The 27,217-nt window shown below is 39.7% G+C and overlaps 1 protein-coding gene across 1 annotated transcript in view; it reads left to right on the forward strand.

The window, feature by feature from the left end:
- RORB (RAR related orphan receptor B) overlaps positions 1-27,217 on the forward strand; it is a 210,840-nt gene that overhangs the window by 136,227 nt on the left and 47,396 nt on the right. The window contains exons 2-4 of the mRNA XM_062207085.1: positions 11,073-11,158; positions 18,205-18,346; positions 25,823-26,224. Coding sequence (XP_062063069.1) covers positions 11,073-11,158; positions 18,205-18,346; positions 25,823-26,224 — 630 coding nt within the window. The remainder of the gene's footprint in view (positions 1-11,072; positions 11,159-18,204; positions 18,347-25,822; positions 26,225-27,217) is intronic.

A 27,217-nucleotide genomic window follows, 5' to 3' on the forward strand; every position in this document is an offset into this window, starting at 1 on the left:
CATGGCTATGAAATTCTGTCCTGAGTAACCAGCCTCAATGAAATGCAACAGCTTTCTAAATGTTGCATTTCCAGAACTACCATAAATCATTGAAATTAGTTTATTTTCTGGGTTTCACAAATTGCTTGACCATCCTATCTCTACCAAAAGAAGTAATCTTTGTGAATTTTATTTTTAAAATAGAAAAACTATCCTTTTTGTAAAAGATTTCTTTATTTATTTAAAAGTCAGAGTTACACACAGAGAGGAAAGACAGAGAACGAAAGAGGGGTCTTCCATTCACTGGTTCATTCCTCAATTGGCCACAACAGTGGGAGCTGCACCAATCAGAAACCAAGAGCCAGGAGCTTCCTCCGGGTCTCCCACGTGGGTGCAGGGACCCAAGGACTTGGGCCATCTTCCACTGCCTTCCCAGGCCATAGCAGAGAGCCAGGTTGGAAGTGGAGCAGCCGGGTCTCGAACCCGGTGCCCACATGGAATGCCGGTGCTTCCAGCCATAGCGTTAACCCGCTGCACCACAGCGCCAGCCCCAACTATCTTTTTTTTTTTTTAATGTTCTCAAGAGAGCTTATTTACTCATTGGATATCCAGAGGGTGAACAGCAGCCATAACCCAAGAATAAGTACATAGGAGAGGGGGGAGCCACTGCCAAGCAGGGATAGAATGAGAAGATGAAGGTGCAACTAACAATGGCTAAACCTGCAAAGGAAACTGTGTGTGCTGGGTGTTAATTAGAGAAATGCAAGATCACCATGGAATGTGCTGACTTCTCTTTCTCCTGCCTTGTCAGTGATTAGAGTAGTTAGATGGGTTTTGTTCCCTAACATTTGAATTGTCCCAATGCCTTTATGGACAAAAGGAAACACCTAAAAAGCAACCACAAAAGTGGTTTGTCCAGAGTCCTGTGAAGGTTTTATCTTACTGCCTGCTAAATTAAAAATCCTGTCACTTCTCATTGTAGCTACAACTGTTACTACCTAGACATCATAGAACTGAGCTGTCAAACTCAAATGCTGGCCTAGGATGCTTGTTAAAAAGCAAATTCTGATTCCACTGGTCTTCAGTGAGTGTTAATAGTCTGCAGGGTTTTTTTTTGTTATTGTTGTTGTTGTTGTTTATTGATTTGAAAGGCAAAGAGACAGAGACACACAGAGATTTCCTATGCACTGTTTCACTCTATCTGGGTCTCCCATGTGGGTGGCAGGGACCCAATTACTTGAGCCATCACCACTGCCTTCCAAGGTTTGCATGAGCAGGAAGTTGGGATAGGAAGCAGAGCTGGAATTTGAACCTAGACACTCCAATATGGGATGCAAGGCTTCTAAACTGTATCTTAATAATTCTGAGTTTTTATCATGCTTCTAGATTATGCCAAAACCACTGGTCTGCAAACCACATTGTAACAGTCATGTAAGACATTAACTACTCTTAGCCTGAATGATGTCAGATCCCACACATATTATCTCATTATAATTAAAATATTGATGAGGCAAGATGTGTTTAATGGGGATTGGTTCATAAATTATGAGTTTAAAACCCCTGTGGCTTGTGGCCGGAACTGTGGCGTAGTGGGTAAAGCTGCTGCATTCCATGTGGGCACTGTTTCGTGCCTCAGCAGCTCCACTTCCAATCCAGCTCTCTGCTGTGGCCTAGGAAAGAAGTAGAAGATGGCCGAAGCCCTTGACTCCTGCACCCCCAAGGGAGACCTGGAAGAAGCTCCTGGCTCCTGGCTTCAGATCAGCCCAGCTCTGGCCATTGCAGCCATTTGGGGAGTTAACCAACGGATAGAAGACCTCTCTCTGTCTCTGCCTCTGCCTCTCTGTAACTCTACCTTTCAAATAAATAAATAAATCTTTAAAACCAGTGTGGCTTATAAAAATGATTTACCTTGCTTACAAGGGAAATACTTATTGTCATTAATTGCTTTTAATGATTATACTAATTGCTGTTATTACTATTTATTGGTCTTATTTTCTGTTGTTTCAGTCCACAGTGAATCAGAGTGGGCAAGCAACTTTTGGAGTAAATGTTCCTGTGTCAAAGATAAATCAGCTTCTTTTTGATAATCCTACAAATTATGTTTTTGGGGCATAAAATCATCTTTTTGCCATTATTCCATGGTAACAAGTTTTTAATCTAATTTTCAATAATATGTAGTTTAGGAAATTACAGTGATAAAAAAATAAGTATATGTTTAAGTCATTTAGGAGCCATCTATCATCAGAATGGAAAAGAAAACTCAAATCCTGTGACACCCAAGAGTTAGTGGGAAGAGTTCAAGAAGAGAGGTAGATTCCAGATGTGTACAGATGTGAGTATGATATGAGAAATTAGGGTGCACTGAATTTCATGCTCTCTACTGGATGTTTAGACTGGAAACTGGCATTAACATGTACTCTTTACTGATAACATCTCTCTGGGCACAAGCCTAATCCAATTTTTTTAGAATCATCAGGTAGAATGCTACAGAGGTCAAGGCTCAGAACTTTTCCTTTCTCCACAAGGATCTGTTTTCCACGCTACCATCCCACCTCAGCCTTCAGGCTGTTGTCTGATGAATCATTTAGAGTGGACTTGGGTACCAGGAATACCTGCTTCCTCCCAGACCTTTGGGTTTGTTGTTATGTGACACCATAAAATTTTATACCTAATGGAGGTAGATGCTTATCAGTCACCCGGTGAGATAAGGGAGGAATGCAAACTAAGATTTTTAACTTGAATTTGTCACAGATGATATATAAGATACAATTTGGGGGGACAGTGCTGTGGTGTAGTAAGCTAAGCCTCCACCTGTGGCACCAGCATCCTACATGAACATGGATTCGTGTCTTGGCTGCTCCTCTTCTAATCCAGCTCTCTGCTATGGCCTGGGGAACAGTGGAGGATGGTCCAAGTGCTTGGGCCCATGCACCCCCATGGGAGACCTGGAGGAAGCTCCTGGCTCCTGGCTTCAGATCAGCCCAGCTTCAGCCATTGGGGCCATCTGGGGAGTGAACCAGTGCATGGAAGACCTTTCTGCCTCTCCCTCTCTCTGTCTGTAACTCTATCTCTCAAATAAAAATAAATAAATCTTAAAAGAAACAAAAGATAAAATTTGGGCACATTGAAATACAACTTGAGCTATTGAGAATATCTGCAAAAGAATTCCTAACCAAAATACTCATCTTTATTGGGAATTTTCTACATGTATAAATTGTGTTTCACTCGGTTATTAAGAGATTTAACTGCCCTGTCCAGTTTAGCATAACTGCAAGTTATAGGAAATCGAGTTAACAGGCAAACTCAGGATCCAGGAAGGTAGCCTGTGCTTGTCCAGGAACACAGTGTTCCATGTCTGAGAATCGCAGCCTGGGAAGATGCTTCTCATTTCCCAGATGGAAAAAAAACTCAAAGATGCTGCAATATAGCCCCAAACCAAAAGTTAGGAAATAAGGATTAGGCTACAACTTGAATGTCAACATGCCATACAGGAGCACATGTTCAAATCCCAGCTGCTCTGCTTCTGACCCAGTTTCCTGATAATGTGCCTGGGAAAGCAGTAGATGATGGCCTGAATCATTGTCCCCCTGCCACCCATGTGGGAGACCTGGATGGAGTTCCTGGCTCTTGGACTCATTCTCACCAGCCCTAGCTGTGGAGGCCATTTGGGAAATTAACTGGCAGATGCTGTCTGTGTGTGTGTGTGTGTTTGGGGGGGGGGGGGGAGAGGCACTCTGCCTTTCAAATAAATAAATACATAAATTTTTATTTAAAAAAATAGGGAAATGGAGAGAATAACTCGTTCATACTTTCAGATCTGGCCTATCTGGGTATTTCCTCCTCTGCAGATGGTTTACATAGTAGAGACAAGTCTCAGTAACTTGATTCATTTAATTCCAAATGGGAGCCTTATCATATCATATCAGAATCACCTGGTAATCTTGTCCAAAATATATACACCCCAGCAGTCTCAAGATTCATATTTCTTCTTGCAACACCAAATACGAAAACAGTATTGCTTAAAGTCTCTTTCGTTAAAGAAAGAATGTCAACTCATTGGTTGCATTGGAAGAAAACATGGTTAGGACCATTGCTTTAGGGAGTTTTAAAATTCTGCTTTAGGGCCGGCGCCACGGCTCACTAGGCTAATCCTCCGCCTTGCGGCGCCAGCACACCGGGTTCTAGTCCCGGTCGGGGCGCCGGTTCTGTCCCGGTTGCCCCTCTTCCAGGCCAGCTCTCTGCTGTGGCCAGGGAGTGCAGTGGAGGATGGCCCAAGTGCTTGGGCCCTGCACCCCATGGGAGACCAGGAGAAGCACCTGGCTCCTGGCTTCGGATCAGCGCGGTGCGCCGGCCGCATTGCGCCAGCCGCGGCGGCCATTGGAGGGTGAACCAACGGCAAAAGGAAGACCTTTCTCTCTGTCTCTCTCTCTCACTGTCCACTCTGCCTGTCAAAAAAAATTTTTTTTAAATTAAAAAAAAATAGAAAAATTTCTGCTTTAGGCACCATAGAAAACAAACAAATAAAAAAAGCAATGCCTCTGTCCTCAATGGACTTAAAATGGCCAAAATATAAAAATGGCCAGGTCAGGTCCCCAAGGCTCATGCTCAACCTCAGGAGACCTAATCAGGGAAGGCTGGAGACCAATAAGCCACAACCCTGTCCCCCAGTTATCCATCACTGCCAAAAGGGAAGCAGCAGAATATGGAGGGAAAACCATGTATCAGGGGGCCTGATGATGTCATTATCCCTTGCTAACATGTAAAACCTGAACCCCAGTTCTCGCACCTGTCTCTCCCTGGCTGGGGGCTTGTGAGGATTAAATAAAAGTATGGAAATTAAAAAAAAAATGGCCAGGTTAAATTTTCAGAGTTGGAATGGTGGAAATTGAGAGCCACAGGAGTGTACATGGTAAGATGTTTCCTTCCAACAGAGAACACCTGAAAGATCCATTCCCACCATCACACCTGACCGATGCTTTTAAGAATGATGCATTTTCTGCTGGTGAGGGTATGGAGACAAGGAAACTCTCACACACTGTTACTGGGGATGTAGATTAGTACAGCAATTAAGGAAAACAGTATGGAAATTCCTCAAAAAAGCTAAAAATAGAACTACCATATGTTCCAGCATTCCCCCTTATTGGGTATATATCCAAAGGGATGGAAATCAGTATGTTGAACAGACATCTGTACTCACACATTTATTGCAGCACTATTCACAGTAACCAAGACATGGAATGAACCTAGGCATTCATCAGTGTATGAGTGGATAAAGAAAATGTGGCATATGTACACAATGGAATGTTACTCAGCCATCTAAAAATCTGAAATTCTGTCATTTGTACCAGCATAGATGAAACTAGATTACATTATGTTAAGTGAAATAAAGACAAATATTGAATGTTCTCCCTTGTATGTGGCAGCTAAAGTTGATCTCAAAGAAGTAGAGAATAGAACATTGGTTACCAGAGCCTGGGAAGGGTGTGAGAAAGTGGGGATGGATAAAGAACTGTTAATGGCTGTAAGGGTGCAGCTTCAGAGCAGGAATAACTTCTAATGTTGTAGAGAACAGTAGTACAACTGTAATGGAAACAATTAATTGAATATTTAAAATAGCTAACAGAATTTTAAATGTTCTCAAAGTACAGGAATGATAAATGTCTGAAGTGACATATATGCCAATAATTCTGATCTGATCATTGTACACTGTACATGTATTGAAACACTACACTAAAAAAAAAGGAACACTATACTGTACCATGTAAGTATGTGTAATCAGTATGTGTTTACTTAATATATATATTTTAAAATTGAAAAAGTGATGCATTTTCTTTTTTAGTTTTTTAAAATTTATTTATATAAATGGAGCAGAGGTCATGCATTTCATATATATGAATACTTACCACCATTCCTCCCTCACTCTGCCCCTTCCTCCTCCTCCCTTTCTTGTTTTTCTTTTAAGTTTTTGCAATGACATTATTTCCATTTACTTTATAAACACAAGCTTAATCCCCCACTAAATGAAGAACTCAACAAGTAGTAAGTAGAGACTACTATTCCTCAAGAGTATAGACAAAGGCTGTAATCAATAATCTCAAAATGTCAACTTTGCTCATATACACTACCTTTTTTGTACTTTATACATTAGTTCCCACAAATCAAAAAAAATGATACTTGTTTTTTAGGGACTAGCATATTTCACTAAACATAATGGTCTCTAGTTGTATCCATTTTGTTGAGAAAGACAGGATTCCTTTTTTTTAATAGCTGACTAGCATTCCATGGTGTATATATTCTATATTTTCTTTATCCAGTCATCATCTGATGGACATCTGGGTTGATTCCATATCTTAACCATTGTGAATTGAACTGCTATAAACATGGGAGTACAGTTCGTTCATATGCTAATTTCATTTCTCTTGGGTAAATTTCCAGGAGTGGAATGGCTGGGTCATATGGTAGATCTACAGATTTCTGAGAAATCTCCATGCTGTCTTCCATAACTGTTGTATGAGTTTACATTCCCATCAACAAAATGTTAGGGCATCTTTCCCACATCCTCACCAACATTTGTTGTTTTTTAATTTTTGGATGTCAGCCATTTGTTTTTAAAGATTTTGTTTATTTATTTGGCAAGTAGAGTTACAGACAGTGAGGGAGAGAGAGAGAGAGAGAGAGAGAGAGAGAGAGAGAGAGAAAGAGAAAGGTCTTCCTTCCATTGGTTCACACCCCAAATGGCCGCAACAGCCAGAGCTGCGCCGATCTGAAGCCAGGAGCCAGGTGCTTCTTCCTGGTCTCCCATGCGGGTGCAGGGGCCCCAGACTTGAGCCATCTTCTACTGCTTTCCCAGGCCACAGCAGAGAGCTGGACTGGAGCATCTTTTCATGTGTCTGTTAGCCATTTGCATTTCATCCTTTGAAAAATGCCTGTTCATACCCTTGGCCCATTTGTTAACTAGATTGTTTTGTTTCTGTTGAGTTTCTTGAGCCCCTTATATATTCAAGATATTAATCCTTTATCAGATGTATGCATTTTCTATTCATTATTGTGGGCATTCTGAGGGGGCAGAAGTAAAAGCATGCAAATTTTATTTAGCAAGAAGAATTGAAATTTGGGGGCTTTGTTCCAAGTTGTAGAAAGAATTTAAGCAATTAAAGGGCCTTTAGAGGATTCTGGGAGTACAGAATGGGCATCTTTGAAGAGGAAGAGGAAGATAAATTTTCAGTACTCTGTAACTGTTGAATAAGACCTTCCTACCAAATCATGAGATCTTAAATTAATTGTACTTCATTAATTGTACTTGCTCTACCATAGGTAAATCATCAAATTATTCATATCAGTCTTTTACTTAAATCTTTGATATTGTGAAAATATTGTTTCAAAAAAACCCTATATATCATTACTTTTATAATATAATTATTTTTATAATTGGTAAGTAAAATTTTAGCTATAACCCCCCAAAAATTACCAATAACAAATATTAGTGAGTGGAATATATAAGAAGTTGAAGGTATGAAAAACACAAATCTTGAGCTATCATTGAAGACATTTTGGCTCCTATAAGTTTGTCTCTCAAGGAATGCTGCTGTTGAAGAAAAATCATGTGTCACATAAAAGTACAAAAGTTGAACCCTCTCCTCAGTTTCCTTCTATTACCTGCATTGTCACAGCTGGTGAGGTCCAAGTCATAAAATCCTCCCAGGATGTTCAATTTGAAGCCATGATAAACAGCATGTCACAGGATCTGTATTCACTGTGAGGCAATTGCACAGGAGGCTATGCTTGGCATAATGGCAAAAGAGTTAGAAATGACAAACGCTGGAACAATGACGTGATCCGTTGTCCTGATCAGTGTCTGAAATACTCTGTCTTGAAGATGTGCTTTGTAAAAAACATTGTATGAACTGTACAATTGTAGCTCAGAAGCATTTTAAGTGGGAGAAAAAGGAAAAAATTAGTAGTTCACATTATTTTAATGTATCTCCATCTGTAATAAACCTCAGACTCATTCTGAGTCTGTAATGACTCATTCTGTTGCAGTAAGTAAAAATGCTCAAAGGGGTTCTGAACTGAATACCCCACCCCAAGTGGAGCAACACACACACACATTTAAGTTCCTTCTTTCTCTTTTAAAAAAATGCTGTTAGAATGTTTATAGTTCTTCAGGCTGACGTGTTAAGCCAAGATTATAAATATGCATAAATATGCAGATGTTGTAGTGAATGTCCCATGTCTCATTTGTATTTCTGAAGTTGTATAAGATAACCTTTGTGGCTTTCAAAAACATCTTCTTGCACCCCAGGGGGCAAATTACCTCTATTTTCATTTTCTTTAAAGTTAGATCATTTTATAATTAAGAACTTATTGAAGCAGACTCTCCCAACATGTAAGCTACTCCCTGGGGAGAAATTTATGCAGAGAGCCTCTGACTTAACATCATATATGCTACAAACTATACAATGAATACGTGACATTCTTAGTCAATTTTGTAATCATTATAAACAAGCCACTGTTTGAAAGGTTATCACTAAAAAAAAAAGTACAAATAATTTATAGTGTCATTCATTAGGTTATGTTTAAAAGACAAGGTCTTTAATAAAGAGATAATAATGTGGCTTGTCATATTATTTGTTTCAAAAATCAGTTGATGATGATGATGAAATGATGATGATGAAAACTGACATTTTGTGGCTCTACACTATTTACAAGGTACTTCTGAATAACATATCCATTTAATCCTCACAAATCTATGAAGTTTACCATATTTATAAGTCAGAAAGCAGAAGGTCAGAGATTTTTTAACTTGGTCACTGCTAACAGATTAAGGACTGGAATTCAGGAGAACAGAGAATGACATAAAATCTCATATTTTTCCACATCAAAAAATCTTGAATAGTAGTTCAATAATCTGAAAGCTAAAAGAAACAGAAACAAATAAAAACATGTAGTCTATTAAGTATTTTAATTAACTTTGTCTCTTTTGATGTCTATAACTGACTTGATTGGCACATATAGGAACTTAAAATTGTATTCTGAATGTGCAGTTGTGGGGGGGGGTCAGAGAATGAGCTACATAGTATCAGAAAATTTGCCTCATTTCTGGTTATCCTTCTCAAGTCAACTCAAAAGCTTTATTAACAAGCTGAATCTTCATTTTGCTTATAGGAAAAATGGAAATTTTTGCTTACAAAGATAACTTGAAGTTCCTGTGAAACATTTAATTTTGAAAAATTCAGTCTACTACCCTGAAGTGAAGTATTTCATTTTCATAAAATATAAAGCAATAAGAAATAGAGGGTAATGTCTTTATTTGCTTTGTATATTCAAGAATTAGAAAAGCTACAAAATCATGCAAGTGGCAAACTGATATACAATGCATTTTGAAGTATATTTTGCATAATTATCGTAAATGGGGAAGGAAATAGAAGATCTTCTTAGTGTGCATAATTTTAACAACTCAGAATGCTATCAAAGACATAGAATTATTACATTCTTCTGTGTGATCCAGCAGTTCCACTACTGGATATATATCCAAAGGATATATACCTTCATTCCCAAGTTTACTACAATATTATTCACAATAGCTAAAAAAGGAAACCACATAAGTGTCCGTCAATTGATAAATGGATAGAGAAAAAATATCCACATCTGTATATTTTCTTTCATCATGTAATCTCACTTTTGCCATTGAATCACGTTTCTATCTTTTCTCCATTTGTCTTCCAACAAGTAATCCAGGTTTTCAGTTTCCAATACCCTAATTAGGAGAATAACCTTTGGTTAGCTATTAGACAAGCTTACCTTTCTAAAGTACCTGAACCACCACTTTCATAGTTTCTGTACTCTGTTCACTACATCAACTCCTTATGTCCTGTGAGATCAGGTAAAAACTCCTCTGCCTGACCCAAGAGCTCCAGAACCTAACATCCAACCACAGGACCCAAGTTTCCATCTAGCCCAGCTGCTATCTTAGTGATTTCAAGTCACAACCATCCTAGACCGCCAATCCTTTCTTCATCTAATGCTTCTCCTTTCAGCCTAACCAAATCCTACATGATCTTCAAAATCAACAAGTATGTCTTTATCCCCAATGAAACGATTTCAGTTCCTATTGAATTCTCATTCAGTGACCACATACTTGATTAATTTTTCTTTAATTTCTCTATGTTAATTATGCTAGTAGCCACTATTAGCATAATCTTGTCCTGTGTGAACAGTTTTCTTCATCTTAGTGAACATGTACAGTATGATCAGTATTGAACTGCTTGATTATTGGCATTTTCACAAGTAAACATCCAGCCACGTAATATATTAAGTAACCATATACTCTGCCCAACTCCTACCTGCTCCTCCCTGACCCAGTTTTGCTTTATTTACTTATTTAAAATATTACTGAGGTAAGACCATGTGAAAGCTGTGTGTGCAAATTTTCAAGTACAAGTAAGAAAACTAAAGCCAATACTTCAAGGAATCTTTGAGTCAAACAATTTAAGATCAAGTGTGGGGCTGGCACTGTGGCCTAGTAGGCTAAGCTTACACCGAAGGTGCCAGCATCCCATATGGGTGCCGGTTTTTGTCTCAGTTGCACCTCTTCTGATCCAGCTCTGTGCTATGGCCTGGGAAAGCAGTAAAAGATGGCCCATGTGCTTGGACCCCTGCACCCTCAGGGAGACCTGGAAGAAGCTTCTGGATCAGCCCAGCTGCAGCTAATGTGGCCACTTGGGGAATGAACCAGCAAATGGAAGACCTTTCTCTTTGTGCATGCCCCTGTAACTCTACTTCTCAAATAAATAAATAAAAATATTTAAAAAAAATCAAGTGTAAGAAAGAGAAAACTGTAAAGGCAAGAGTTTTGAAAACCTCTAGTCTCCGGTTATACTAGTTTAGTTTGAGAAAAAACAATGTAGCAATGGTAGATGGGTGTCCTTTGACATAGAAGCTTAGGAGGGCCATTGACATAGTAATGCAACCACACCCTCCTCCTCCGTGTCTTCAAACTCAAATCTCACAGCAGGGATGGTGGGAAGGGAGACAGGAAGCAAGAAAGGAAGACAACCACTTTGTAAGCTCAAATGTCTGCTTTCCCCTTTCAGCACAAATTGAAGTGATACCATGCAAAATTTGTGGCGATAAGTCCTCCGGGATCCACTACGGAGTCATCACGTGTGAAGGCTGCAAGGTATGGGACTTTAACCCCACGCAGTTCCATGTTTGTCTCAAGCACATGTGTACCCCACAGCACACGTCCTGCCTTCTTGAAGGAAGGCCTGCCAGCTGCCAACACTGGCATTGGGTGGGTGGGAGGCTCTTCTGTTTGTTATGGTCTAACTGGTCAGGAGCTCCTTAAAAGTAGAGTCTTACTTAGGAACTTCAGTTGTTCACATTTACAGAGAAGTACATCCAGACTTAGGCAACGCTTTTGCCGCATTGTCCTCCAGTGTTGTCTGTAAGACACTTAACCGAAGGTTAAAATAATGATTGTAAACTAAGGGGCATACATTTACCTGCTGGAGAAAGAGGAACCCAGGATAACAGTTGCAGTGTGCATATGCCTACTTTTTAGTCTCCCAGAGCAAGAAGCAAAAACTGGAATCTTGGGAAGGTAGAAGTAGACCAGATGATTCCCAATTCCATTAAAAATCATCTGGCTCAATCTCTTCGTTAGTCCACGAGTTCCTGAAGAATAAAGCAAGATTATGTCATCTCCCCTACCTCACTGATCCAGGCAGCGAAGAACTGACCAAAACTGTGGGTCTCTTCACCCCCAGTCCAGTGTCTCCCTCCCAGAAAGATCTCACCAATCCTTCCAATAAAAACTCCAATCCTGTGAGCAAGTTCCTTCCCGAATAGCAGGCAACATAGTCTGAAATAAGAGAAATTTGAAATTTAACAGTAAGTTTTTAAAAATTAATCCTTAAGAGGGCCGGCACCGTGACTCAACATACTAATCCTCCGCCTAGCAGCGCCGGCACACCAGGTTCTAGTTCCGGTTGGACACCAGATTCTGTCCCAGTTGCCCGTCTTCCAGGCCAACTCTCTGCTGTGGCCCAGGAAGGCAGTGGAGGATGGCCCAGGTGCTTGGGCCCTGCACCCCATGGGAGACCAGGATAAGCACCTGCCTTCGGTTCAGCACGGTACCCCGGCTGCGGCAGCCGTTGGAGGGTGAACCAACGGCAAAGGAAGACCTTTCTCTCTGTCTCTCTCTCTCACTGTCCACTCTGCCTGTAAAAAAAAAAAAAAAAAAAGAAAGAAAGAAAGAAAGAAAGAAAGAAAGAAAGAAAGAAAGAAAGAAAGAAAGAAAGAAAGAAAGAAAAGAAAATTAATCCTTAGGAACAAATATTGAGAGAATAAATGGAGATTCCACAAAGAGAATGGAATCAAAACATTTCTATACTGGGGCTGGCGCTGTGGTGCAGCGTGTTAATGCCCTGGCCTGAAGTGCCATCATCCTATATGGATGGCAGTTCAAGACCCGGCTGCTCCACTTCCAATCCAGCTCTCTGCTGTGGCCTAGCAAAGCAGTAGAGGATGATCCAAGTCCTTGGGCCCCTGCACTTGTGTGGGAGACCAGGAAGAAGCTCCTGGCTTCGGATCGGTGCAGCTCTGGCCATTGCGGCCAATTGGGGAGTGAACCATCGGATGGAAGACCTCTCTCTCTCTCTCTAGGTAACTCTGACTTTCAAATAAATAAATAAAATCTTAAAAAGACATTTCTATACTAACTTTAAAGACAACAAGTAAAATTCAATTGCAATCTTACAGGGAACAGGTGATACGACGTCTAATTTATTGGCAAGAATAAATCTATTTTGGATCAAAGATCCAAAATAAATGAATCATAACATCCTGGATTCTAAGATCCAATGTTAATCTTAAGAGGTCTGTAGGCCGGCGCTGCAGCTCAATAGGCTAAACCTCCGCCTTGCGGCGCCGGCACACCAGGTTCTAGTCCCAGTCGAGGCTCCGGATTCTATCCCGGTTGCCCCTCTTCCAGGCCAGCTCTCTGCTATGGCCCGGGAGTGCAGTGGAGGATAGCCCAAGTGCTTGGGCCCTACACCTGCACAGGAGACCAAGATAAGCCCCTGGCTCCTGCCTTTGGATCAGCGCGGTGCGCCCGCCACAGCGCGCCAGCCCTGGCAGCCATTGGAGAGTGAACCAACGGCAAAGGAAGACCTTTCTCTCTGTCTGTCTCTCTCTCTCTCTGTCCACTCTGCCTGTCAAAAATAAATTAATTAATTAATTAATTTCAAAAAAAAAAGAGGTCTGTAAACATAAAAGGGGAAAAAAAGCATCATGTAACTGCCAAATAGTGGTGCTGGGTGAGAAACTGAGTCTTTATAGTAGTCTCAAAAAGGTATGATTCCTCAAATTGAAAACAAAAAGTAATTAATGAGAATAAAAAGGGAGAGGGAAGAAGAGGGAGAACAATATCAATGTACCCACCTGTCAATATCCTAATCTGAATTATCATCACCCCGACCTGCGTTCCAAATGATTAGAGATAATCCATGAATGAACTCCTAGAGATATCCTTTGTACTCTGTCTCTCTGCAAACATATGATTAAGAATTGTTTTAAATGTTTTATTTATTTTCATTTATTATTATTTATTTATTTATTTGAAAGGAAGAGTAACAGATGGGGGGAAAAACAGAGACAGAGGGAGGGAGAGATATTCCATCTGCTGATTTATTCCACAAGTGCCCACAACAGCTGAGGCTCGGCTGGGCCAAAGCCAGGTGCCTGAGACTCTATCCAGATCTCCCATGTGCGTGGCAAAAACCCAAATACTGGAGCCATCAGCTGCTGCTTTCCCAGGACCCAATAACAGGAAGGTGGGTGATAAGCAGAGCAGGAGGACTCAGACCAGTCATTCTAATTTGGGATATAGGTTTCCCAAGCAGAAACTTAACTGCTGCAGAAGAGTACCTGACCCAAGAATTGCATGTTATCCACCTTGGTGAATTGTTTTTCAATTCTTCAAGAAGAAACAATACAGAAAAAGTATAAGTGAGCAATGTTTTACCTTTCTTGGAGAAATTATTGCTTTCTTGGGACAGGTAGACAGTTTTCTTCATAAATACTCATAATTTTTGAATCAAAACATTTCCATTGACAGCATTTCTAAATGATTTTTTGGCTCATTATGCTGTTTAAGAGCTCTACTCTAGTTTACTTCATATCCATTGAAATTTTTTTTTAATTGTCAAAGTAGGGATATTTGGTATTTGTGGTATAAGCACTATTTGGAAAACATCTGATTTCAAAATATAAGGATATGTTCATGTCTAGGAGCAAAGCATTTAAACAATAATTTTTAAAAATTTTAATGACCATACAAATACAATTCTGCAATTAAATTATGAGGAACTAATATTTAAGTTCCTGTCATCTTTTTTATTTAAAGAAGAAATTACAAAAAAATTATACTATTGATTTTATACTGTTGAAGCACGCTCTGAAGTCTTAGTCAAGATGACTTTGTACACCATGCTGTTTTATTTATTTCATGGAAAACCCTACATTTGTAAATATGAGGAGGCTACATTTTTCTTAAAATAGAAAACTTAAGAAGCTCTATTCACAGTGAACATGCCAATGTCAGCACATTCAGTTATCAACCTCTGAATTTTCAGTGTACTGTTTTCAAATCAACCCATTTTATTTTTTTAATTAATTAATTTTTTAAGGAATACAAATTTCATAAGTACAACTTTAGGAATATAGTTATTCTTCCCACCATACTCACCCTCCCCCCACTCCTTCCCAGGCCCATTCTCCATTAAGATTCATTTTCAATTAACTTTATACACAGAAGACCAACTCTATGCTAAGTAAAGATTTCAACAATTTGCACACGCACACGTACACACAAAAAACTGCTTGAGAACTAGTTTTACAGTTAACTCTCATAATACAACTCTTTGAGGATAGAGATCTTGCATGGAAAGTAAATGCACAGTGACTCCTGTTGTTAATTTAACAATTAACACTCTTATTTATGACGTCAGTGACCACCAAAGGCTCTTGACATGAACTGACTAGGCTATGGAAGCCTTTTGAATCCACAAACTACATCAGTATTTAGACAAGGCCATAAGCAAAGTGGAAGTTCTCTCCTCACTTTAGAGAAAAGTACATCCTTCTTTGATGGCCACTTCTTTCTGCTGGGGTCTCATTCAGAGATCCTTCGTGTAGAACATTTTTTGCCACAGTATCTTGGCTGTCCATGCCTGAAATGCTCTCATGGGCTTTTCAGCCAGACTAGGAAGCCTTAAGGGCTGATTCTGAGGTCAGAGTGTTACTTAAAGCAATTGTCATTCTATGAGTCTTCTGTGTAAACCACCCATTTTAAATAGTACCCATTCAGCTCATGCACTTATTGAATTTCCTATTCATTCAATGTAATTTGAAACATAATCTCTTGCTCATGTCAAAAACCTCATTTACAAAAATGAGCAACAGGTAAGCAAGAAATGTCTCACAATTAATGTCAGATTGGTCTTAAATTAGGGCTGTAGCTGTGACTTCAGGAAATTCTTTTCTGTCATCTTTTGCTAAGTGGTACTAGAGTAATCAAAGATTTTTAAAAAACTCAAAATTCTTACTTAAAATGTAAATTTTAAATAATTTTTAATAAAGACCAGTAGTCTGAGATCATGCTTTGTGACAGTTTTCATGGTATATGAAAGATATCATTTCTTTTTTTTTTAGAGATTTATTTATTTATTTATTTGAAAGGCAGGAATACAGTGAGGGAAAGGGAGGGGAGATACAGGGAGATTTTCCATCTGCTGATTTACTCCCCAGATAGCTACAACAGCTGGGGCTGGGCTACGCTTCAGTCAGGAGCCTGGAGCTCCATCTGGGTCTCCCATGTGAACACAGGCGCCCAAGGACTCAGGCCATCTCCCACTACTTTCCCAGGTGCATTAGCAGAGAGTTGGATTGGAATTGGAGCAGCCAGGACTTGAACTAGAGCCCATATAGGATGCAGGCATTGCATGTGACAGCTTAACAATGCCAGCACCAAAGGATATCATTTTGATCCCTATGGACTTATGTGTGATTTCTAATTTAAGGAGTTCTATGAATTCCATAGAACTTGGCAATCAGATGTCTCATTCTGATGTCACTGGTTCATTAAATAAATAATACACATGAATATATAAAGATAAAACTACTCCTATTGTTGAATGCCTTTGAGCACTCTTTCCCTCTAAGGAGATCCTTGGCCACACATCCCTTTCCTTACAGATTGACCAAGCTGTTGTCACAGTTTTATGTTAGCCATAGTGCAGCCCATGACAAAAGGAAAACTCATGTAGATTCTGTCTTTCTTAAACCATTGGGTTTTATTTTGTTGATTTAACACTTTGTTGTTAAAATATTGTTTTTCTTGATTGCCAATGTTTTTGTTGGCCTTAAGTCTATGGCCAAGGTAATTGCTTCTCAGTGTCACCTAGTCCCATCCCTACTCTATTCTCCTTTGAATAGTTGAGGAAACACAGAAGTTATTTGAAGGAAGTTGGAAGACCTATTCTAGGCCTCTCAGAAAGGTGTGTACTGAACTTAATCCTTCTTGGCCTAGCATTTAAAATGTATTGAAATGCCTGGGTTCAAGTCCCAGCTCCTCTCCCAGTTCCAGGTCCCCACAATGCATATCTTACACTGCAGCAGCTGATGGCTCAAGCAGTTGGGTCCCTGCCACCCACATGGAAGACCTAGATTAAGTTCCCCACTCCTGACTCTTGCCTGGCTCAGTCCCTAACTGCTGCAAGGAAGTAAATTGGTGGATAGATGATATCTCCCCTGCCTCTCTCTCTATGTATATATATATAAATATATATCTCTATCTCTCTTTCTCTCTTACCCTCTCTCCATTCCATCTCTCTGCCTTTTGAATAAATTAAAATGTTTTAAAAAAGAAAAGATGATGCCGTGAGCTGTCTTTTCCTAAAATTTCTCTTGCTGTGTCTATTGTAGACCGTCATTTTGCACAGGGCATTTTGCACTTTGGCCGCTTTGCTCTAGACAGTCCAAGAGCAAAGAGTGATTAGAGAAACTGATTGTGGAGGTGGATAAACAGAAGCGTGATAACTTTCATATCTCTAGCGAAAATGCTTGTTTTCTCCAATAGAATTTTTTCATAAGATAGCTAAAGGAGTTGGTATTCAAGGAATTTTCTTAAAATAAACTCAGCTGTGCATTTATTTAAAGGAGTAGTATACAGTCCCTGGCAGTTCATTTTGTACTAGAAGGACCCAAACAGGCTTTTATGAAGGCTTTCAATATTGCCAGAGCAGAGATAATTTGTTCTATTTTTTACTTATTACTTACTTCTTTTTTAAGATTTATTTTTCATTTATTTGAAAGGCAGAGTTACAGAGAGGCAGAGAGAGAGAGAAGTCTTCCATCCACTGTTTCACCCCCCAGATAGCCGCAATGGCCGGAGTTCTACCGATCCAAAGCCAGGAGCCAGGAGCCTTTTCTGAACCTCCCTTGCAGGTGTAGGGGCCAAAACACTTGGGCTGTCTTCCACTGCTTTCCCAGGCCACAGCGGAGAGCTAGATGAGAAGTGGAGCAGCCAGGACTCGAAACAGCGCCCATATGGGATGCCAGCACTGCAGGCCACAGCTTTATCTGCTATAGCACAGCTCCAGCCCCCGTAATGGTTTTAAGCAAACATTCATTAAATGAATGAATGAATGAATGAATGACACTTTCATATATATACTGATAACATATATTTTCCCCAGCAAAAACCTGTGCAAGCTATCCAAGGAGCAGTATCCAAAGAATTTTAAAAATTAAGCTTTTGGAAACCAGGTGGCCATATGGCCCAACCACCTGTGTCAAGCTCCACCCCCATCCTAATGGGATTCGCTGCTCCTACTTCCCTGCCCACACCCCCAGCAAGGTTTTAAAAGGACCTGTTCCTGAAACACCTGGCTCTCTTTCTTTTTCTCTGTCTCCTGACCCCTGTCTCTATGTCTGTCTCTCTCTCTTTCTCTCTCTCTCTCTTACACTCTCCTTCTCCCTCTTTTCCTTCTTTGCCCCTTCCCTCCAGTCTATCGGGTTTCCCCCAATAAACTCTTTCCCTTAAAAAAAATTAAGCTGTTAACATTCACTGTAGAAAATGTGCCAAATGTAATATATGTTAATGTTCACTGCATTCTCTTTCCTATAATACTGTTTCTCTCCCCCTTCTCTTTCTCCCTTTAGGGTTTCTTTAGGAGGAGCCAGCAGAACAATGCCTCTTACTCCTGCCCAAGGCAGAGAAACTGTTTAATTGACAGAACCAACAGAAACCGTTGCCAACACTGCCGACTACAGAAGTGTCTTGCCCTAGGAATGTCGAGAGATGGTAAGGCATCACCTTCCTCTTTCTCACTTAAGAACTTTCAAATGGAAGTTTTGCTGGAATCTATTTAAGCTACTGGAAAAGCTCTAGATTAAGAAATTTGGGATAATAGGGAAAGAAAACTATAGTGCTAGTAGTGCATTAAGAGGTAAGTAAGAACATATAAAATATAGTATTGCCTATAAAGTAGGAAAACAGGGAGGACTACCATAGTTCATGGAGCAGCCTGTGCTAACTAGGTTACGTGAAAACCACATGAGCCGAGGTTGAAGGTGAGCACCCCTCTGAGGATGCCTGTGAATGAGCAGTTTTCTGGGACAGGACACTTTCAGAGCCAGAACTAGAAGGTCTCAGACAAACCAGTGTCATCTGATCACTAGGTAGGCCTCACTGATGTACAGATTTCTTTGTGTGTGGAAATGCTAAGGAGGAGAATACGCTTCTATAAGGAAGCTCAAAAGCTTTGCTGACGTCATAACCACCCAGTTAAGGACCAATAGTGTATTGAGCCGTGATGAAGTTCAAGTCCAAAACTGTGTAGGTGTCCTACTCAGAATGGAATTCAAGTGCACACTGCACCTTCACACCCAACCAAATGGGTGCTTGACTCCCCAGATGAGCCTTTTGATTAATGAAAGAGAACAAATTAACTCAAACAAGATTATCAATGAATTTTACTAATTGTATGTCCATTTTTAGGCATACCTGTACATTAACTCATCCCTTACTGACATTGGCCACAGCTCTCCTGTCTCAGATTTTAAATGTCCCTGTGTACAGGAGCCATTTCTGGCTTGTTCTTACTGTATGTTCAATGTCTGATTTAAAGCAAGTAACCAGGTGAATGATTCATTGAATTCTTTTCTGCCTGGAGCCTGAAAAACAGGCAGTATCCTTGATACTTGACTCTCTCTATGGATTCTGTGCCTCTGATCATGTTCCCTTCAGTGATGTTCAAGGTGGTATGGATCAAAACAAAACAAAACACAAAAGAAACTTCCTTAAGTTTCCAAGAATAGTAGATAATTGTAGGTACTGTACCTTATTATATAGGGGTGTTGTGAGCTGTTCATTTATTTACCTTTTCATTAAGTCCCAAGCCATTTATACTTGTCTTGCACAAGTGGCACCTATAAGACAAATTTGACAAAAAATTTGAACTTGAACCCTTCAATTTATTCAGTACTTCTAAATCACCAGTGATGAAGTTTCCAAAACTTTCCTATTAACCCACTTATTTTGTGTTTGTTTGTTTTATTTGTTTTTGTTATATCTTGTTTACTTCTGATTTTCTCCTGTTTGGAGGCAGCATATTAATTGACAGTCTCTTAAAAGCCCCATTAATAACTGCAAAGAGATAAGCCATGTATTTGTGCTACTTCTTCCTACAACAAAAGAGAATATCTCTTCTAGAAAGGCTGATCTTGTGGGTCTGTGCTGGTGAAGAGAATCATGGGGAATGGATGAACATAGGGTCCATGCAGACTGAACAGTCTCGGTGCCATCAATCCACAAGATCTGGGAGACTGAATGAATCCTACAACATTTAAAAAAAAAAAAGTGTTGGAAAGGTAGGAGGCTATTTAATGGATAGAGCCACAATCTGTTCTCAAGGGGGAAGTAATATACTGTAGCACACAAACCTCTGTGTGAATGAAAGAAGGTAGTGTACAAGGACACTGAGTAGTCAGTGTAAGGGTCAGTTTTGACTCTAGGTCCAAAGGCTTCCTGACACTGCCAGGGACATCTTCCCAAATGCCTCGCAAGCATGTCTCATGCAAGCTAATCAGGAGGGGAAATGACCCAGGAGAGGAGTGGTGGTTGGGAATGTGGAGAAAGGGCTTAAGAAGGGGGGAAAAAATGTGATTCTAAGGGAAAAAAAAGAAGCCTTCTTTACGTCATATGTGCTGAATCTTGGTTACAAAAAGTAACTTCTACCTAATAAATTAGGCAACTACCAGTAAAATTGGTTAGGTTTTATCTTCTATTGATAAATAATGTCTTGAATGTGGTATTGAAGAAATCAAAAATTCATAAGTTGTGGTTGATTAGCTATGTCTAGTAAGGGCTCTAGAATGAGAGGTAGGGCTTCTACTGACACTTATATCCTTACCTCCTACTGACTAAGCAATTATTTCCAAAGTGCTTCAGCATGGTACCATTAGTTGAGGTAAGATGTCCTACCACTTACCTTCTTTCTAAACCCCTTGGCTCCCCTCAAAGATAAAGTGGTATTTTCATGTGGGCATATGCACTGGCTCTCTGTCAGTTAAGCTTGGCTCCAACAAGAGTTGATTCACCATATCTGGTCACTGAAACAGCATGGCTACTAGTAGCTAGCTTAATAAAACTATTGAGATCACTAGATTTTCATTCTCTCATGAATTTCTACTTTTATACTGGTTAATTAGCCAGGGCATATATATGTGTAGTCATCAAAGTCAACAATAACGGATTTGTTCAAATTTAGCTCTAAGAGTCACAAACCAAATCCTCTTGAAATACATACACCTGAGTGTTCATATTTATTAAAAGGTAAGTATATGTGTATGTATGTGTGTATGAAATGATATCATGAATGTACCCACTGATTCTTCTCCACCATCTTTCTGTCTTTTATGTAGACCTTTCATAAATGTTATTTTAATTGAAGCTTTAACAAAGGAATCTTAAGTTGTAAATAGTGCAACCTGAAAAACAAAAAACAGAAAATATGTTTGATATCATTAGAAAGAAACCAAGTCTAAAAGAGAAAATACGATATTCACCTTGCAAAAATCTGGAATGTATCCTACTAAATGGCATGCCTCTATGAGAAAACAAAACATCCCTAGAAGGAGATGTTTCAAAGATTGAGTTTCTTCTATTCAGAGCTGTATTGTCCAACCCACATGTCAATGCAATGTTCAAATCATCAAAGTAAAATTAAATTTAAAATTCAGTTCTCCAGCCACACTATCTATATTTAAAAGGCTCAATAGACACATGTAAGTTATGGCTACCATAGTGGAATAAATAAAGAATGTTCCATCAGCTCAGGAACTTCTGCAAAGAAAAGAAAGGAGGAGAGATGGAAGGAAATAAGGAAGGGAAGGAGGGAGGCAGTGAAGGAAAAGAAAGAAGAAAAGAAGGAAGGAAGAAGAAAAAGAAAAGAAAAATGGGAAGGGGAAGGTGAGGAAGAGGAGGATGAAGAAGAAGAGAAAGAAAAGATGGAAGAGGAGGACAAGGAAGAAAATGAGAAGGGGTTAGTTAGATTGGAACACATTTCTAATGCGAAGCTTAGAGCGCTAATAAAACAAACACATTTCTGAAGCTGAAGAGTTAAATTAAGACCAGTTTCATCATTAAACAAGAACTTTACAACCAGAGATGGATTAAACAATTTTCAAAGTTACTATAGGAAGTCATAGATGATAGTTGTACAGTTGGATTCTTTTAAACAAAAGCAGGCATCCAAGTGTGAAGTAGTACTAAGTAGAAATCTTTGAAGGAGTAGCAATTTTATCCTGGAATCACTACAAAAATTTCTATTCCATTTAGAATCCCACAATCCAAATAAACATAAAATGATTTCTGATACTTTTTGCATAAAATTATTCCTAACTAGCATGCAATCAAAATGAAGGTTAAGAGCATATCTTGAGCAAACACCATCACCATCAAATATGTATAAAGCAGTTGCACTGTATATGGAATTGTGCTGGCTTCTGTAAGTGGTAGCAGTCTAACAAGAGGCTGCCTCTATCCTCAAGTGAATGTCAGTATAGAATAATTCAAGACTGAGAGGGACAAATGCTCAAAATATGTGCCATTCTTGTTAATGAATAATGACCAGAAGACTGCTAATATTTGGATATATAATAGTATCACAGCCTTTGTTAAAATAGACTTATGAATACAACAAATATGTTTATAAATAATGACAAGGAGTTATCGATATGCCAGAGAAGCTCAATAGTTGTATTTTTGCCATGTACTGTAATTTTTTCCAAATATGTCACCACTGTTATTGCATGAAGGAAGTATAAAACTAAAGCACACATCATTTCTGAAATGAATGGAAAATTAGTTCTAGAAAATTATTACGGTCATTGTCAGTGAACTTCTCAATTTAGGATGAAACCTGATAACTCTGAACTGTAGTAGAGCTTTAAGTTGTTTCTTTGAAAATATTCCAGTCACTTAGTGATCTAAATTGATTTCTTTAAAAAGATCTATCTTTCCCTTCTTGCATTTTCAGGTGTTTTCCAGGGCAGAGGTTTTGGTTGTATGCTTTTTTGACATTGTTCATGTTGATTAGATGGTCCATAGTTAACAGCAGAATTCTGCACACCTCAGCTACAGGTCATTTCTGTGGCTCTGAGGGTCACAGATAGCCTTGCCTTGGATAACAGCAGAGGCTTGGCTCTGCTTCTCATATCTGATTCTTCAGCAAGATAGCTCAGGCGTGTCCTTGTTACGGTGAGATGCCCAATCATTTAAGCCCCTTTCAAGCCTCTGTGTTGCATTTGTAAATATCACATGTGCCAGGACAGGTCACGTGACCCTGAGTCAAAGAGTAGAGAGGACATCTGTCTGAATGTCTGTGGCGCTGTGGGTTAAGTCTCCACCTGAAATGCCAGCATCCCATATGAGCACCAGTTCTAGTCCTGGCTGCTCCTCTTCCAATCCAGCTCTCTGCTGTGGCCTGGGAAGGCAGTAGGAGATGCCCCAGGAGCTTGGCCCTGTGTGGGAGACCAGAAAGAATCTCCTGGCTCCTGACTTCAGATCGACACAGCTCCAGCCATTGCAGCCATTTGGGGAGTGAACCAACGAATGGAAGACTTTTCTGTCTCTCCCTCTCACTCTCTGTAACTCTACCCCTCAAATAAATACATCTTTTTTTAAAAAAAATGACAGAGCACTGCAAATTGAAGAATATCATGTAAATAAGCAAAAGGAATCAGGTTCATTAATGTAATCAACCTGCCACAAAGTACATTTTACCTAAATTTAAAGAACATAGAAACCTAAAGCAATGATTACTATATTTCTGTCTCCACATTGAAGAGTTTTTCATTCTCAATTTTTAATTTCCCTTAAAATTTAAACAAATCAGTGCCAAACTATTTTTTAAATGTTAACTTATTTTCACTTTAGTTGGAAGGCAAAGAGACAGAGGAGACAGATATCCTCCATCAGCTGATTCCTTCTCCAAATGCCTGCTACAGTCAGGGGCTGGGCCATGCAGAAGCCAGAAGCCAGAAACTCAATCCAGGTCCCCCCACCATGGGTGGCAGTCACCTGCTGCCTCCCAGGGTGCACATTAGCAGGAATCCGGAGTCAGAAGCAGAGCTGTGACTTAAATCCAGGCACTTGGACATGGGATGTGGTCATCCTTAGTGATGTTGTGCCAAATGTCCATCCCAATTCAAACTCGTGTGCTAAAATAAGTCAGAAAGTAGATCTACCGAGGTGAAAACAAAGTCTAATTCTATAGCGAGAGATACAGATCTTGTCACATGCATAGCTCTGCAGCAAAGAGCTGTTCTGAATTTCCATGAATACTTGCAAAGGAAGATCTGCAAACAGAAACACAGCACATTACTTTCCTGGGGAAAGGGCAAGTGTCCTTTCTCAATCAATATTTATAATTTTTATTTTCTCCTAAATAAAAATGTTTTTCTCTAGACAATAATATAGAGTAAATTGTTTGGAAAGATGTAAAAGAAAGGTACATAGAAAACTTTCCCAAAAAGTTACTGTTGAATTTTGTCCACAGAGAAACTGAAAATGTCACTGTGATTAGTAAGCAAACAACTTTGTCTCTGAGAAACAGAATCTAATCACAGCAACGTCTCTACAAACAAAGTTAAACACAATGATATAAATGATTCAAGATTCTATAAGAGCAACAACTGAGGTGGAAAGGGGAGCTTGGTATGAATTAATCAGTTTGCTTGTCTTCGCTGAGAAGAATTACTGGATAATTACCACTTTATTTTCCTACTTAGTCAGCATAGAAGGCCAGAATGTAGATTTTTTAAGAAAGATTAAGGAGAAATAGTTTAAACCCAGCAGGCATGGAAGAAAGCAAAGAGCCATGCCCCAATCCCTGGAAGCATGTACAACACTTCCATTTACTTCTTGTTCATCAGAACTTAATCTCATAGCCACACCTATCAGTGAGGGGGCGCATAGACCACTGATCAGTGGTCTCCCTTTTGAACAGCCTATACTCAGATAAAATCTGGTAGCCTGTACCTACTGGAAATAGGAAATTAATTTCGGAGGAATATTATAAGGGCAAACAGCAGCTCTCTCACAGCTGTGGATCCTTTGTGCTAGAGTTCTTAAGCACTTCACCATTTACTTATTCTCAAAAAAGCCCCAGCCTTAGTGACTACATCCAGGAATTCAATTTGTTTCTACCCTCCACTTCCTTCTTCCTATATTCTCAGAGCTCTCTACACCAAGTGATATGAACACTATCACAAAAGAAAAACACAACCAGAACTCAGATGGGAGCCTCCAAGGTTGCCGTGACTGTTAGTCCCCCCACTGACACGTGCGAACCAGTGCTTGCAGATTCCAACAAGGTAGCCCCACGACTCGGGATATTCATCCCATAGAGGGAGTGGATAACATGTGAAGGGAAATGTCAAAATCTCTAAGAGTTCAGGAGGTGGAGTTCCATAAGTTAAGAAACAACGCATTCAAATGAAATCATCGACTTGTTACTCCTCTGTTCTCCCAGAACCTCTGCCTCAATTTTTCCCAGAATTACTGAGGATGTTTCTGGTAGAGAGAAACAAAATAGCTAGGTTTATGCTAGGCAAATGTGCTGAAATATTACACTATGTCCCATAAAAGTGAACAAGTATTCACATGTTAACACAAATTTTTGAAGAAAAAAATTGCAGGTGATAGAATGAGGAAAAGTAGCTGCTGTTGACTTACTTTCTGGGCATTGGAAGCACAAAATTGCTATTTTTTTCAAAGATTCTTATTATTCAATCTCAAAAGCCAAATGAAGACAAATGATGGGTTGACTTAAAATTATATTTATCCCCTAGCCCCACATCTTTGGTCTTACTCAATATGCTATTTAAAAAACAGGCCTGCAAGTGGAATAGTAGGGTCCTATCTGGTAATCTAGTAATATTAATACTTTGAGTAAGATTAATAATGAATTTTAGTTGATATTTTAATTGCAGATACTATGGGTGTTTCATAGTTTTGTTTTTTGTTTTTTGTTACATACTTTTTACATTTCTTCTTAGCTTGAGTTTAGTTCTCACCATGGGCAGAAGCCGGTACAAGCAACTTCTGAATCTACTTTTCACCAAACATGGAGTGCAGAAGAATGGACTCCGAGGTTACGGCACAAAGGAGTTGTGTGTTTGATGTTGAGGGGACAACCATCGGTGACCACCTGGGTCTCAGTTGGCTAACGAGAATGATAACAAGTGCTGTTCTCTGTTTTTCTCTCTGCCCCAGCTGTGAAATTTGGGAGGATGTCTAAGAAGCAAAGGGACAGCCTGTATGCTGAGGTGCAGAAGCACCAGCAGCGGCTGCAGGAGCAGCGGCAGCAGCAGAGTGGGGAGGCGGAGGCCCTGGCCAGGGTGTACAGCAGCAGCATCAGCAACGGCCTGAGCAGCCTGAACAACGAAACCAGCGGCACTTATGCCAATGGGCACGTCATTGACCTGCCCAAGTCCGAGGGGTATTACAATGTAGATTCTGGCCAGCCATCCCCTGATCAGTCAGGACTTGACATGACTGGAATCAAACAAATAAAGCAAGAACCCATCTATGACCTCACATCTGTACCCAACTTGTTTACCTATAGCTCCTTCAACAATGGACAGTTAGCTCCAGGAATAACCATGACTGAAATTGGTAAGTGGAATCTCCTGCAAGCTCATTTGTGGAAATACTTCTTGGATGTTGTGTTGGTTGTATTAAGGAGGGCTGTTTTCTTAGATCTAAACTGAACTCCTGGCATCTGCTGAGGAAATAAATAGGTTTTAAAATATATTCTAATAAATGTCATTGTTCCTGTGCCCCATAAAAGTTTATTTCAAGTAAAGGAAGAAAGAAGAAATTATAAATAGTAAGATGAGATCTATAAAGAACAGCTGCTATCTGTTGAATTTGGGTTCTCACTGAAGGGAAAATGTTATTGGTATAAACACAGAAATCCCATCAAATATTCAAAGTGATGCTATTCGAAGTAAAATAGCTAAGGGATAGAGAAACAGTGTGAAATGATCAAATTAACAGGGCTCCAACTCTCCCTGGAAGATAACTGGGGTAAAATTTAAGCAAATTGTGCCTAAGTTCCCTTCTTTATAAACACAAGGGCTGGGTAAACCTGAAGATTATGAAGGCTTTTGTAAATCTAAATTCAAGAATTCCATATGGGATTCTGGATTACAGCAAAGAAAAAGAGTGTGGTCCGTAATGTTACAGAACACTAGAGCCACAAATAAGCTTGTCACAGGCATGATTGCATCAGCAACCTGATCCTCTTTTGGGTACAGCGTCATTCAATTCCTAAAGGATCTTCAAGAAGACTCTATCCTAAGCAAGCTCTCTTCTACACTGTCCTTGCAACTTTCTTTTACCTGTTAAGAGTCCATTAAAGGTTTAACCAGTTAATCTCATTGACTAACTAACTGCCATAAAAAATGTGAGTGTAGGTTTAACACGTGACCCTCCTGTGAAGCACAGTACCATGTCAGCAATCGCCTAAAAGTAAACAAACAGTAGCTTCCCTGGTGTCATGGTAGTTCAGTGTACAGGGGAAAGCAGCCTGGAGCTCAGGAGCCTTTGGAATCACCCTCACATACCACCCCAGGAGGTGGTAGACCAGGGTGGCTAAGAACCACA

The sequence above is a fragment of the Lepus europaeus genome, chromosome 12, assembly GCF_033115175.1.
Source record: "Lepus europaeus isolate LE1 chromosome 12, mLepTim1.pri, whole genome shotgun sequence".
Taxonomy (NCBI): domain Eukaryota; kingdom Metazoa; phylum Chordata; class Mammalia; order Lagomorpha; family Leporidae; genus Lepus; species Lepus europaeus.